General features: G+C 40.2%; 1 protein-coding gene and 1 long non-coding RNA gene across 5 annotated transcripts in view; both read right to left on the bottom strand.

The window, feature by feature from the left end:
• Positions 1 to 15,285, bottom strand: part of LOC106940995 (uncharacterized) — a 51,431-nt gene that overhangs the window by 30,126 nt on the left and 6,020 nt on the right. For 2 of the 4 annotated variants that reach the window (XR_001423236.1, XR_001423238.1), the window contains exon 3: positions 3,236 to 3,388. This is a non-coding gene — a long non-coding RNA (uncharacterized LOC106940995). The remainder of the gene's footprint in view (positions 1 to 3,235; positions 3,389 to 15,285) is intronic. The other 2 variants (XR_001423239.1, XR_001423241.1) reach the window with 1 other exon arrangement.
• sox3 (SRY-box transcription factor 3) lies at positions 9,608 to 11,864 on the bottom strand. The gene has a single exon (XM_015023889.1). The coding sequence runs from the start codon at positions 11,260 to 11,262 to the stop codon at positions 10,360 to 10,362; it is 903 nt and encodes a 300-aa protein (XP_014879375.1). The 5' UTR covers positions 11,263 to 11,864; the 3' UTR covers positions 9,608 to 10,359.

The following is a 15,285-nucleotide window of genomic DNA, read 5'->3' as shown; positions in this document are numbered from 1 at the left end:
AGAGCTATAGATTCGACTCTTAATCAAACCAGAACTACTGAGCAACATCTTGCTCATAGTGATATTTAGTGGAGTAGCTTAATCACATTTACTCACAGCAGAAATAAGAAAATGTTAAGAAATTACTTTTAATTATCACTTGTCAAAGCAAGTAAGAAATGACTTGTTAAAAAAAAACATTGGATCTCAAAACTGTAATAAAAGTTTGAAAAGGTAGACGGACAAAAACACTGGCACATTGCTATTCCTACATTTTGTTTTATATAATTTTTGACCATATGTTTATGTTTTCTAAGTTCATTGTGCATTTTCCACAGTATTTATTCTGTTTTTGCTGTACCTTGTTTCTCTTTAAGAAAATAAATAGCAGCAACTTTGTAGTAAAACTTCTTCTGCTCTGATAAAATTAAGTTTGTTTTTGTTCAGCTAAGTCAGGACAAGGGTTAGGTCGGCCTAAATCATTATTTACCAAAAGCTTTTGTTTTTTAAATCAGTTTGACAAGAAAAAAATGACTTCGGCCTTTAGCTTAGGACAGCGATGATATTGCATGGTACATCTTCGTGCATCTCAATTTTCTCCTCACCTGTTGACTAAAAAAAATCCCTCTCTTTGCACGAATAGTACAGCAGCGCACATCCAACCCAGTTGGTTCTCTGTCATACATACACAAACACTCAAACCTGCCTATGTTACTCGAGCTGCAGAGCTGGGAACACACCCTCGGGGACAGGAATAACAGGCCACTCCAGAGTATGAGGACATCTGAGACACAGTGGCACCATACTAACATGATGGCTCTTTAACGTCTCCTTTATCTCCATCCTAAGGCTCGTCCGACTCCCCAGCAGCTACTGTTTACACCAACCACAAGTCAAGAGCGAAAGCAGAAAATGGACTTTCTTAATTCTGAGTGGCTAACGTCCACTAGAGGAAGGTCTCTTGTGTGGCGAGAGCCTCATATTGAATAAGGATTGAAATTTACATGACAACTTAGGAAAAATGCTTTTTCATTACTCATTCATCCCCTAAATCAGTTTGCTCCCCCACTCTTTACCTCTGCCTGAGCTATTAAATCACCATCTTGACCCTGCGACCTGGAGCCGCAACCATAAAGAGCCCCCTGTGGGTCAGAGGCCTGATTGTAACATTTGAATATGAAATAAGACTTGGTCGGGCCTGGAAACAGCCCCATGCACTGAGGCACAGGCTGACCCCCAAGAGGGAGAGGCCTTCCTCAGCAGCCTCAGGCCCGGAGACTCCCTCTCGTCTCTCCGAGAGGATTTACTTGGACTTGAGAAGAAGAGCGAGAGCGAGAGAGAGAGGGGCTGAAGTTGGGAGAGGTGGAGGGGATGAGAGGCCGACAGAGAGGAGAAAAAGAGAGGGCAGACATTTGAATAAGACAAGAAGCGAGTAGTGTTTGCATGACAAAGGAGCCCGCCATCTCCCCTGATTGGTGTCACAGTGCGGCACTAAAGCCAGGCAGGCCCCCCGGGGTGGGGTGATGTGTGGACCGCAGGCATGTTTATGCACCCAAGGTGTGATATCGAGGAGGGATGGGGGGGCGTCGCCAAGTTTCGGGCGTAAGAAGTTTGTGCGCATATCCTTGAAAAGGGGGAGAAGGTTTAAAGAACTGTGAGCTCTTGAAACTTTGACTTACTGAGAAGAAGTTATGCTATATTGTCATCGTAATGGGATATTTTGTTTAAGTATGAGGTAGATTGGAACAATCCTTACTCAACGTGTAAGGAATTAACCATTTCATCACACAATTTCATTACTCTGAATTGCAGGAGAATCTTTGTACCTGGAAATAGGTTTTGCACTTTTGCATTCATTTAAAAACTTAAATTGGGAACGTTAACTGTTCCAGTTGTTTGTCTTTACATAACACCAAAAGTTGTCAAACTTCCTGTTCAAAGGTCCAAATCAGGTTTCTGGGTAAGATTAAAGGTTTAGAAAAACATTAATGAGGAAATCTCTCATCAGTCTGTAAAGCTCACAAAGCAAAAGAAATAAGACTTTATGCATACAATTAATTCATTGTGATGATAACCTTCTCTTTTTTTGTTACACAAAAGCTTAATGAGGGATAATTTTACAGGAATCCAAGCCAGCCAATTCAAAGTCTAATACAGGGAACAATACTGCAATAAAAACTTAATGCCAAAACCGTTTCATGGATGCTTTTAGCACAATCACCACCTGGATTTCTGTTATATTTTTTTTATCCTAAGCATTACCATGTTTATGGACATGCATTTGTCGTCTTTTCTCAACCAACAGGGTATCAACTGCATGCTTTGTTAAAAAATTTGCATGGCAGAAATTCTCTAAAAGATGCTCTGACCCACAAAAAATATCCACATACGTTAAGTGTCGCAACTGAGAGAGATTTTCACTAGAGCTTTCTGCAGGGCATTTAATGTAATGATTTCTAGACAGAATAATGAGTGTTACATTTTGTTTCCTGTTACAAGCAAATTAGTTTTTAGTCCATTAAAACTATTCTCTGAGGATGTGTGTGTGGCCTTCTTCCACCATCAGAGAAGATACAGCAGGTCTTTTAACAAAACACAGATTTCCTAAAGAATTATAGATGTCAGAATCAAACATGACAAGTTAGGTGTTAAACAGTATCAACTCAATTCATGTGGTTTTTGACTCACAAGAAAAAGAACGACAATAACACTGAAACAACTGAGGCACAAATTACTTTTGTACAGAGTAAACCGAGTGTAAAAATGCCCTCTCTGCCTTCAGTGAGGTGCCTTTTTATATTTTAACATTTCAGAACTCTATGTTTTATAAATTAAGCATTCTTTAACGTAAAAAGTATCCGATCCTGCGGTTAATGCATAAAAGTTCAACAGGTATTTCAGTGGCATCAATTTAATCTTTTTATAAAGCGTGTTTTTGTTGTTTTTATATTTGTTAAAAATGCCACAACAAAGTACTTATTAATGCCTTTTAATTTCCATTAAGGAAATACTGTAATAACTAATGGAGAGTCCTTTTTACCATCATTAAAGAAAGAGAATGTTAAAATCTTTCTACTCTGTTGCCATTTCTGTGATTTTCCATTACAAATTAAGTTATTTTGATTTTAAAAATCTGAGCTAAAGTTATAAGAAATGATACAGGCAGAGAAAGATTACAATTATCCATTCATAACACTGTCTTACTTGGGCCTCCATATCTTTAACAGTTCAATTTGTCTTCTAACTTGTTCTCTACCTGTTTTGTTTTCAATCTGAATGTTAGGTGTGAAGTTCAGCACCGTCACCGTCTCCTCCTGCTGTGCAGTCAGAGTCGTAAGCTACTGCAGGTGGATCGCTGGCTCCAAGACGTCCTCTCCGTCCATCTCCACCTCCTTCTTCCTTCGTAAACCTTGGAAGGGAAAAGCACAAAAACAGAGATGACTGGGGATCACAGGAACAGGCAAATCCAGAGGATATGAGGTGGATTTCACAGCTCAATAAGTTTGGACAATTTGTTTACAATCCTCTTTATTGCAGATCCCCTGGGAGGAGGTGTGTGTGTGTGTGTGTGTGTGGGTGTGTGTGTGTGTGTGTGTGTGTGTGTGCGTGTGCAGAAACACTTTTTCTCTCTGAGATTTTGCAACATGGAACGGTAGAGACGGGATGCAAAATCAGTGTATTAATAAAAATATGAGGTCACACTATGGAGGAAGATGAAGGAGCTGTTAGTGAGAATTAGTGAGGGCTATAATAAACACACATACACACACACGCACACTGAACCCCCTGTGTACAAAGCCTCCACAGGCTCATCTGGACGCCGCCGCTGGCCCTGGGGGACACACCTCCAAGAGAGATGGCCTGACTAACTCTCCATGGCAACTAATCAATAAGTGACAGAGTCAGTCACGACTGACCCGTAGCCGAGCGTCTTCCACCTCCCCCCACGTTCCCAGGGATACGATCCCCAAAAACCACCCACACACACACACACACACGCACACAGGCAAAAGTTCAAAAAAGTGCCCCAAACTTGGCCAAAAACATCAATCTTCTCTCAGATTCAAATGAGGACTCTACTTTTTTTTCTCAAGTCACAAAGCATATTTTCATCGAGTTGGAGTCAGATGTGGGTACATGTTGCAGAATGAACAGTTAGATGTGATCAGAGGGTTTCTGATGGACTACAGTCACCTCACATGGCCATTGTTTATCTGTCAATCCGTGTTCCCTTTCACTGTCCTCAGCATACACTGATCAATATCTGTGGCCTAGATGAGAGGCCTAATCTTCCCCCTTGCCACCCCCCTAAGTCCTTGCCCCCCTCAGCTCTGCATTGTTCAATAGAGGTCCCATACACTCCTCGTAATGCCTAAAGAACAGCACATACACCAGCTCACATACACTTGGCCCAATTTTTACAGCACACCCTGGAAGGGTAGAAAAAAATCTATATCTTAGCAAATTTCAAGTAGCTCTACATGCTCCAGTGTTCATAGACAAACGTGGTGCAGAAAAAGACCATCTGCAGAGGATCGATGTTTCACACCAGAGTGAGTCAATCAGTTTCACATCAAAACCAAATGTTTCCATCCATTTGTCATCACGACTTACTCGCAACGAAGTCGCTTAATCCTGCTGCGAACTACTAGTGCGTGCGCTTTTGTGGTTTTCTGCAACCACAATTACAAGCAAAAACAAGTTCAAGAAAGGCTCGATGATCTCTAACCGAAGAAAATGTCAGAGGAACCAGAGAAAGAAAGAAAAAATAAATCAGATTCGTCCCGTTTCAAGTCGTTCGTGCGATTTGTATTTGCTCTATTTGGGACAAAAGCCACGGTAATCCTGACTCATATTTGACAAGTCTCATATTCACACACACCTGCTGCGGCAAAGTAAACACGCCTTCAGAGTCAAACACCTTAATGGATGACCTTTGCATTAAAAGCTGAGCTGGGATAAACCCGAAGGCAGGCACCGCTGACACGGTATAAAACAGAGACGTGCCCATTCTGGGCGTGATTGATGAGGAGAAACCACATCATAGCTAAGTTGTGTGTTCAGTCTGTACATGGGTCGAACAACAAAATAGCCATCAGACTCCTCCATCAAACCAAATGTTACATTAAAAAAAAGATTCTTTCATAGTTCCTTGAAAGCGTTTAGTTTATGTCATTGAGGGTTAATTTGAAGTTTCAATGAAATTGAAAATGTGGCTTCATCATTTTTCTAACCAGAGTGTAACATTTGAAAGAAATCTGAAATAACTTCCAAAAGGATTCATATCCATTGGACTTGTTGACATTTTGTTACTCTGCAGCCAAGAACTTTAACCTGCTTTAATTTGGATTTTTAAGAGCAGCACAAATTATAACTTTAACAGCTTTTCCCAAAAGAAACCTAAAAAGCGTGGAATATAAACGCATGCCACATTTTTTAGAATATGCGTTCCAATAAATCTCATTTGTAAAAGTACCCTTTGAAAACTGACAATCTCCAACCAGGAATTAAACATACTTTCCATTAAAGCTAAATTTTTGTACTGAAAATGTTTTTTAATAGTCTGATGTAATATTTAATTTTACATTTCATGTGGAAAATAATTAACATAATTAACAGAAATACAGGCTTTCAAATATCCATCTGTGTGTAATTAATAATGTGTTTTACTTAGTGATACACTCCAGAAATAAAATAACTTTTAAATAATATTTTAATTTATTGAATGGTTACATAAATATCAGTACATATTCAGTTTATTAATCCCAAAAGGAAATTAAATGTTGCTGTAATTTATGTCTCTTCAAACAGTCTGCATTGTAACGAATCTGAAGTTTTTGACTGAAGGCACTTTGCTGTTGTGTAGCTGTTTGATGGAGTAACAGTCGATACCGATATGACGCAGGAAAAAAGTGCAGAACTGACTCAAAGGATTTCTTTTTAAAAGATAAAAATAAAAATACAGACATAAATGTTCTGAATTGTAAATCTATTTGATATTTCTGCACCAGTACAGCAAATTTAAATACACCAACAGCTTCCCCAAATGTTTAAGAAACTTAAATTAGGAATATGAAATAAATACAGCATGACGTAGATCTGCCGTTATAGATCGTGCGTTGTAACCAATACCTGATGTGGAATTTTTTCAATATCGGCACCAATACAGACATTAATATCGGATCTCTACACATTAAAACATCTGGGAAAATATTTTTATTTTAGTAGTTGTTTAATACGTTAGCAAGTTATTTTACTAATAAACTGTTTTCAATGTAAGAAATAAAAACTTTTCTTCCGTTTATTAAGTTTATCAAACATTATCCTTGAGAAACAGTTTAGTATTATATTAAAGCTCATCAAATATGAGTCCTACATGTTTGTGCCTTTCTTTCTGAGCCTTCAGTAGCTGTCGTCCTTGATCTTTGCCCGCTGAAGCCTGCTGGTTTCAGAGGGAATTGTGAGGCTCAGCCTGAAACCACCACTCCACATTGCTCCAGGTCAGCCTGCAGCTCTTCAGATGGTTTTTCTTGCTTTTGTTCAATCAGTTCCAACCAAAACTTTAAGGTTTAACTCAAGAGTTTTGAATGTTTTGATGACTTTTAAACTTTTTAGCATTGCAAAGCTTGAAAAAATAAGTTTAAGAAACATTTTTGAGATTTTTGTCTCCCACATTCTTGCTATCGTAAATGTGTGGAAAAGTGAATCAATTGTTAACTAGAACACTGAGTGTAAAGAGCCTGTTGCTTTATTTCAACAAATTATAAAAGAAATTCACAGTTAATTCTATTTATCTTTCTGCATATGTTAACTTTAGTTTAGTCTTCGGCGCCTGCAAGGCATTTATGCAACTATTTCACTTTCTACTGAGACAAGAACAAGTAGCTTGCAGCTGGGTGGATGCGTTTTCTTGAACAGCGGCATGCTTGTCTTTGAAGCATTTCCCACTCAGCATTCTTTGTGGTTGTGTCAGTGACTCTGATCCATCCACAGTTATCATTAATGAGACATTAACATCACGCAACAAGCCTCATCGGTGCCTACATGGGTTCAGGCAAGGACCTGAAGCTCAGATGTACTTAGAGCTACAAAGATGGTCAGATGTGATTTTTCTAGTGTCTCTGCTGAGTGCTGGCAGTGAATGAAGAGCGATGGAGAGGACGGTGCAGTGAAGAGGGATGGCTCTCAGTGGGTCAGCCCAAAAGCCCTGACCCCAGGAGGATTTGATGCCATTTTCCCACGCAGGGAGTCGACCTGAGAGGAGCTCGTTAACAACATCTGCCCCATTTCAGGGAGATTAACCCCCGTCCCCAACCCCCCGCACCTCAACAGCCTCGTCCACTCACACACCACTCTGCTGTCAATCCAAGAACCTCAAACAGGTTAGGGACAGGCCCTCCCATATTCAAGGATACCAGCCAAAAAACAACCCCACTGCAATCTGAAGCTATCACAGGAATCCTGACCCGCAGTGAGGCGTTCATCCGTTACACCCAAACCACGCCAATTTCTGATCTGCACATCAGGGGAGTTGCTAGATCGCAGACTGCGATTAAGTCGAAGGTTTGAGGGCGGAAGGCGTGCTCCGGCTACAGAGTTGCCCAGCCGGTCGGTGCAGGTGAATTAGTGATGTCACAAACGTCCTCCTGTCAGCCAGATTTGTGTAATGAGTTTTTCCACTCATCACACTGACGTAAACGGGGACACTTGGCGCACACTTCTTGTGCTTTTACCACCGTTCCCCTCCACCCCCTTCCTGTGTACTCGCAAAGATGTGCAACTGGCGGGACATGTTCTGACATAATTTGAGGAGAGAGTGTGAAAAACAGGGCTTACTGATCAACGTGGCCCATGGCGAGAGCCCTCCGTGTGACAGGTATACGCATAGTGGTGAAATCCGCTGGGAATCTCCTGAATCGGTGTACTACAGGGCTATAATTAGGTTAGTTTTTGGAGAGGGGGTTAAACAAACAGGGGCTGTGAGGTCATAGCCAGATGGAAGTGGGATATGCCTGCACTTGCTGAGTGGGCACAGAGCTCCACAGGACAGGGGAGAGAGGCCCTCTGGGCACTCAGCATGTGGGGGAGCGGGAGGTGGGGTGCTTTTAAGCCAAATTCAGATTAACTAACTGCCAGAATATTCAAACACAATCCATATACATTCACACTTTACCCCTAAACATCATCTTTAACTCCTAATCTAGTGTCAGAGGGAAACAAACAGGATTTCTCTGCACATTTCAAACGAAACTTCAACTTTTTATCCTAAATTTGTCCCCAATATCCCAGTGTAGGGTGGATACTTTCCTGGAGTTTGATAACTGACCACTAACCTTTGCTCTGTCCACACACTTCTGAGGAGCAGCGGCAGAAAAGCTGCTTAATTTCAACAACAAAAAAAGGGAGTTTGAGAGTGCGATTAGGTGACGGGTGGCTGCTGGCACGCTAGAGTGACTTAAACCCTGTCAGTGAATGCAGGGAGGTCTGGATAATCTTTCCCTCCACAAAGGTACGTGGGGTCTAATCCGGGCTGCTGCACTGAGCTATCTGGATCCAGTTCTGCAGGGAGTGTGGGAAGGCCGGCAGGGCCATGCTGTTTCGGCCCTCTTTGTGACGGCAGATTATTTATCCTTAGGTACACTCCAACAGCAGGCTGGCCCATTCTTCCATGCACCTGTGTATAATAGTAACACAGCAGCACAGAGTGTGGCTATAGTTATAGATGCTGTGCAAGCTTAGTGGACTCTGATAATTAAACTAAATTAAGCATAGATTACAGTCATAACCAGTTTTATGGGATGTTTCTCTTATTCACATCTGAAACATAATTAATAATTCTGCATGATAGTTAACTTTTTTAATCAAGATATTTTAAGCTGTACAAATACCTAAAAGATGTCTTCGGTGTAGTGTAGCTGAGATAAAATGCAGAAACAGAACTTTTCAAAATTATTTCTACTTCAATGCCTTTTATTTTAAAACTCAAGAGACTTGTTTTTTTTTCTTTATCTGAAATGATTATATATAATACTCTTAAAATATTAAAATAACTTTCTAATAGCTCCAGAGAGCCAAGGAATGCAGTGCACAAAAACACACTAAAAGTCAGCTTTCGTGTCTGATAAATGCTTCATTTTGATTGCAAAACGGCTAAATTTGAGGAGAAGCGAAAGTTGTTAACAGCAGCAACTTTTTGGAAATTCAAATGTTAATAAAGCTGAAGGATCTGTAGCTTGTAAATGAAGTAGCGAAAATTACTTTTTTAAGTTTTTAGAATTAGCAGAAAAAAAAACAAAAAGCAACAACAAAGAGTTAAATTAATATTTTCCTTAAAAAATGTTATAGAACTTCCTCATTTTGAAAACCAAATTATTTGCTCCACTTTTAATGTCATACTTGTTAAAATTTTAACAACAATGTGTGTGAGATTACCCTTTAAGATGTTAAATAAAAACACTTGTTTAGTTCATGTACATTTTAAAAGATATATTTAAATACAGCAGCATTTATATATATATATATATATATATATATATATATATATATATATAAATATTTATATTTTATAGCCACTTAATTCAATTTTAAACTTCTCCTTATTTTGCACACAAAACACTGAGTCACAAAATTACGTTTCGTAAAAATTTATTCAGCTTTTAAGAATAGAGGATGGTCTTAAAATATGTAGAAACGTCAGTTTAAATAAACCTTTTTTTCGTTCAGGATAAATGGTAAACATGAAACTGTCAAAAAAAACCATCACAGAACAAAACAAATTTACAAAAAACAAAAATACAACCAAAAAAAAAAAAAAAGGTCTTGAATAGTTCACAGGTTGCACAAGCTAGAGAAGGAAAAACAGAAATCTTGCTATAAATAAAACTTGCGTTTGCGACCGGCACAGTCTTAACATTTCATTTAAACCTAGTTCATGTTGGGAAGGAAATAAAAATAGAAAACAGAAAGGGACTACAAAGGCTGTGAACACAGTGGAGACGACTGACATTCTACAAATTAAGTGTAAACATTTATGAACAGACTGTCCATCCAACTTTTTTTCTGAAATACGCCAGCCCCTACACGAGGCCACATGCCTTTTCAAAGAGAGAAAATATGGCATTTATTTAAAATATAGAAGTCCAATTCTTCTACACAGGTTGATTGCTTCTACTTGAGATGAAAAGCCTCGGCGGAGCTGGGCTCAGCGTTCCGTTTGGGTCCATTTAAAGTTCATCAAACGGACGAGTCAGGATTTTCAGATAAAACTGTTCTTGAACGATTCTGCTGAACGTTCTTTCTGCAGCAACCAAAAGAAGTTCAAGTATCCGAAGAACATTTTTTTTAAAGTCTTTCGTTATTATTATTATTACTATTTATTATTCAAATGTGGGTGAGAGGTAGCGTCCCATTGACGCCAGTCCCTGCGGTCTGATAGTGTGGATGGACGCTGTGTAACCGGCTGCTCTGCAGGGAGGAATGCTCCGCGCTGTCCCCGCCGGGGGGCAGGTACATGCTGATCATGTCCCTCAGGTCCCCCAAGCACGCCCGCTGAGAGTGGGACGTGATGGCCGGCGGCGGCGAGCTCGGCTCCGTCTTACACACGGACGCCATGGAGCTCAGCCCCATGGCGCTGGTGGTCTGTTGCGTGTACGCCGGGGACATGCTGTAGGTGGACGCCGCGTTCATGTAGGTCTGCGCCGAGGACATCATCGGGTACTGCAGGCCGGCCATCTCGTACCGGTGCATCTGCTGGATCTGCGGGCTGTTCATGCTGTGGTGCTGAGGGTAGGCCAGCTGGTCCTGCATCAGGGAGTACGCGCTGTTTGTCCAGCCGTTCATGTGCGCATAACCGTCCATCCGCTGGCCCACCGACACCGAGTTGTTGACGGCGTTGGATCCCGGCGCCAGCAGCCCTCCAGGCAGAGAATACTTGTCTTTCTTGAGCAAGGTCTTGGTCTTTCTGCGGGGCCGGTATTTATAATCCGGGTGCTCCTTCATGTGCATCGCCCGTAGACGCTTGGCCTCGTCAATGAACGGCCTTTTTTCGGCGTCGGTCAGAAGTTTCCAGTCAGCACCGAGCCGCTTGCTTATTTCAGAGTTGTGCATTTTGGGATTTTCTTGAGCCATCTTCCTCCGCTGGCCCCTGGACCAGACCATGAAGGCGTTCATCGGCCGCTTCACCCGCTCCTGGTCGCTGGCGCTGTTGTTCTTGGCGCCCGGCGCCGAGCCCGAGTTGGACTGCGGGAGCGGGGTCTTGATCTCGGTTTCCATCATGTTATACATTCAGGCGACTTTTAACGATCACTCACACGCACATGGGAAAAAATGGATTAAAAGTTCACAAACCCTCGCCAAAAAAGTCAAAGAGAACGCCAAAAAAAGTTCTGCCTGAAGCGACGAATGTGTGTTGCAGGTGCCCCTCTGGTTTGTGTCCGCTCAGAGCAGCTCCGTTCCTCTCGGCTCTCAAACACAAGTCTGTAAACTTGTTCGCCAAGCTCGTGCGTTAATAGGCCCATGAGGCCGGACCATGTGATGTGGCTTGACAGGCTGACAATGAGAGGCAGGGGACCAATCAGCGCGCAGCTCCAACCGGAGAGCGCATCCGTGGGTTTCGGGTTGGAGGAGGGGGGAAGGAGGAGAAGATTTAAAACTGGAGCGCACTTCAGCAACAAGAGCGCAGAAATTTCAGCATTAAGAAGCTGAGGATGGAAAATACTGAGGGGAAAATGAAAAGATTTGTTTTCGTATTCATTTTGGTTTTATTCTAGAGAAAATAATTATGTGGAAAATTTTATTTAGGGCGGCATTATTAGTAGTTGTGTTATTAACTAGACTTTTTATTTATTAAGATTAGTGTTAGGAAACCAAGAGTAGATTTGTGGTGATTTAAATATAAATAAAGTTTGGAATTGGAAAATTTAGACCCAGGGGGCTAAATTTGTTTAAGGTTTGAATGATACATAAATCAAAAGAAAAGTAAGACAATTAAATTAAGTCTATAATCTGAATTGAAAGGAATATTTTAAATGTTTAATCCAATTTAAAATGTATTTGTAAAATTCAATCAGACCAATTTATTTATTTATTTCAACAATAGTTTCAGTAGATTCATCAATGTAATTATTTTTTGTTTTAGACTACTTTATACCGACTTGATTAATTTATTCATTAAATTTTAGACACCATGTTGAGACGATCTGGAATTTTTTGAATTAGCCTTTCAACGTTTTAAAACAGAGTTGTGCTATTTTTTGTTTTGTTCGTTTTGTTTTTTGTTGATTTTGCATTGGATCATGTCAACATATTCAAGCTTTGTGAGGATAACATTACCTAACTTTTTTCTAAAGCATGTAAAACAATTTTAAAGTTTCATTCATGAAAGTCACTACCTATCTTGATTTTTATTCAGTTCCACTATTTAAGTAGATAATCCTTTCATGAAATATATATTGAATGAATGTTAAATCGTACTGGAACGGACCTTTTATTTGGAACTTTAATACATTAACGACCTCTTGTGGATGAGAAGGGCTCTTTCTTTTTTGGTCCCATGAGGAAAAGTTTAGTTGAGCACTTTTAAACCCTGTCAGCTGCTGTTTGCAGTCCACAGAACAATCAGCGTGGAGAGCTCCCCCTTTGCTTTTTTATTTGCATGTGTCGCCTTTACAAACGACCCTCAGCCACTGAAACCAAAACCAAGGGCGTGAAACATCTCACACCTGCTAATGAATCCGACGCGAATCGACCATCGAGAATGAGCCATTAACACCTGAGAATCTGCGGGAGCTCTTGTAGGTTGCGTTTTAGGGCGAAACCTCCTCCTGGGGGGTTTACAAGATAAAAATGCAGCTACTGTTGGGCCCTCCGCGGACCGGCGGCACGGGAAACGCGCATAAAGCAAATTGTTTTCTCATTTTTTTAAATTGTGATAAAACAAAGAATAAAGCCAAGACGCCTTCCTGATTCAAACTGAAATTGATTTAATTTTATTTAACAAACAAAAACACGCAAAAGTTAATTTTCTGTCTTGCCAAATTTTTAAAGTTAAATCTCGTAAAACAGTTTTGCAAAATCTACTGGCAGCTGAAATCAGACAAAACTCAATCAGAATCATGCACGAATGGTTTAGCAAAAAAAAAAAAAAAAGGGTGTGGGGGGGGGGAATGATTCTGTAGCCAAACTGTGGGGAGAGATCCCACTTTATTCGTCTTGAGCCATAGTCGTTATAAATCCGCTCAAAAAGAGACATACCGCACGGAATCCATTTTCCCGTTCAATGGGGCGTGACAAACAGCGCCGGAGCAATAAAACTAACGTCCAATTAGTAGTCATCTAATTCTCAGGGACCGGTTATTTGTTTATCTGCGCAAATCTCAATACTGATCCGCTTGTAATCTCCTTATGGAAATTGACCGGTAGCAGAGAGAGAGAGTGAGAGAGAGAGAGAGAGAGAGAGAGAGAGAGAGAGAGAGAGAGAGAGACCCAGTCAGGAGTAACCCGGAGTTTGATAATGAGGCCCTCTGTGCAGCTAATTTCCTAATTAAGGGACGGAGGGACCACCAGCACAGTCTGCTCCGATTCAGGCTCAACAAGCCCCGACAGTCCTGAGGGGTCTCTCAGGGCGCTGTGCTGCTCAGTGTTGGGAAATATGTCGAAGTCTTGACTTAAACCTCAGTCCTGGTTAAAACTTGTATTTCCTCTTTCTTTCACATTCAAAATCGAGCGCACAAAGCGTAAAATCAACGCTTTACCCTATGTAAATCAGTCGCAACTATGTTTTTTTAAGATTAGTTTAGTATGTTATTAAATACATGTTTAAGTACTACACTTTTATTTATTTATTTTGACTTATTTGCAACTCGACGACAAAGTTTTTCATTATTTTAGACTTTTTATGCCCGAAAATAATCTCTTAAAAATACATAAAATATCTTTAATTTTTTTTTTTTTTTTTTTTTTGCTGTCGTTTATTTGGCGGTTTTATTTATACGCTGCATGAATTTGGTCCGTTTTATTATCACATATTACAATAAAGTAACCCCGCACACACTCTAAATATTAGCCAATTCTCAAATCGACAATAATCATACTTTTCTACATTTTTTTTTTTTTTTTTTTGTGCCTGGAATCAGTAACTTTTTTCGTGTTTTGTTTTCAGCTCGGTGACCGGCGGACGGAGCCCCTTTGAGAAACAGTAATTAACAAAGAATGGCTTTTCAATTACAGTCACAATGGAGACTGTCTCATTAAGATTTGCATGATTTTTTGGGGGGGACCGGGAATGCAAATGAAGATGCAATTTACGCACGGTCTGCTGTTCCCTTTGTGCAGCGTGAATGGCTGCGTCCTCCCAGTTCAGCTCAGGTAAAAATAATATTCACGGGTCATTTAAAGGAATAAAAGTGTTGGTCTTATCGCCTCTTTGTCGCACAAAGCTGCGCTGGTAGTCCTAATGATAATTGGACTCATCTGACCAGTAAGAGCTGCAGTTGGTCATATAAAAATGATGCATTTTAACGTTCATGGTGTTTAATGCTATAATCTGTAACGCAGAATCACTGAACATTTTAACTCTGCTCCCTGCCTCGTGTAACATCGCCTCTATGAGTTTTGATTTCTGCAGCAGGTACAATACCCGGATGTTGTTCTAGGAAATTAAGACATTGATGACGGGATAAAGTCAACAGGTGCTTATTGTCAGATCTGGACTAAATTTTTCTATTTTATTTAATCAAATCTTTAAAAGTCAAAGCATTTATCTACCAAAACTGTTTATGTCTTTAATTAGAGGATAATAATTATTCCATAAAGCTGTTATTTTTAATGTCTTAATCAAACGTGCTACTTTTTGTATCATCTCATCCAGTTAAATATTAATGAAAACAAAATATGGCTTCATTATATCTGGCCAAGTATTTTTAAGCTCCTCTAGGGAAATGGGTCCAAACATTGGGGTTGAGACCCCTGTGGGAGCCGTGAAACACCATGTGACGGGTCTTCAGAACTTTATTTTAAATGTCACATCTGAAATCTGACATTTAAGAAATTATATAATGGTTTGTGAGACTGTTTTTGTTCTAATCCTCTGGTTCGATCAGCTTTTTGTAGCTTTTGCATGGGGAACACTGAAAGAAAAGTTACCTGTCAGGTTCACCCTGAATGAGTTTTCTATTGCTTGATCGTCTGTGCCTGTGGGGAACAGGCATTCCCTTGTGTTGTGCTGAGTGTAAAATAATATGCCAGCGCACTGTGGCTTTTTATTGATGCAAAGAAAAAAGGCGTCTGATTCACAGCTATTGACTTTGT

The sequence above is a fragment of the Poecilia latipinna genome, unplaced genomic scaffold (assembly GCF_001443285.1).
Source record: "Poecilia latipinna isolate Pla-1442-1.1 unplaced genomic scaffold, P_latipinna-1.0 Scaffold90, whole genome shotgun sequence".
In the NCBI taxonomy this organism is placed as follows: domain Eukaryota; kingdom Metazoa; phylum Chordata; class Actinopteri; order Cyprinodontiformes; family Poeciliidae; genus Poecilia; species Poecilia latipinna.
This window is presented reverse-complemented; position numbering and strand designations above follow the sequence as displayed.

Bases quoted from the DNA above. Each gene is read 5' to 3' on its own strand.
- sox3 (XM_015023889.1), bottom strand. From the start codon at position 11,262: ATGTATAACATGATGGAAACCGAGATCAAGACCCCGCTCCCGCAGTCC.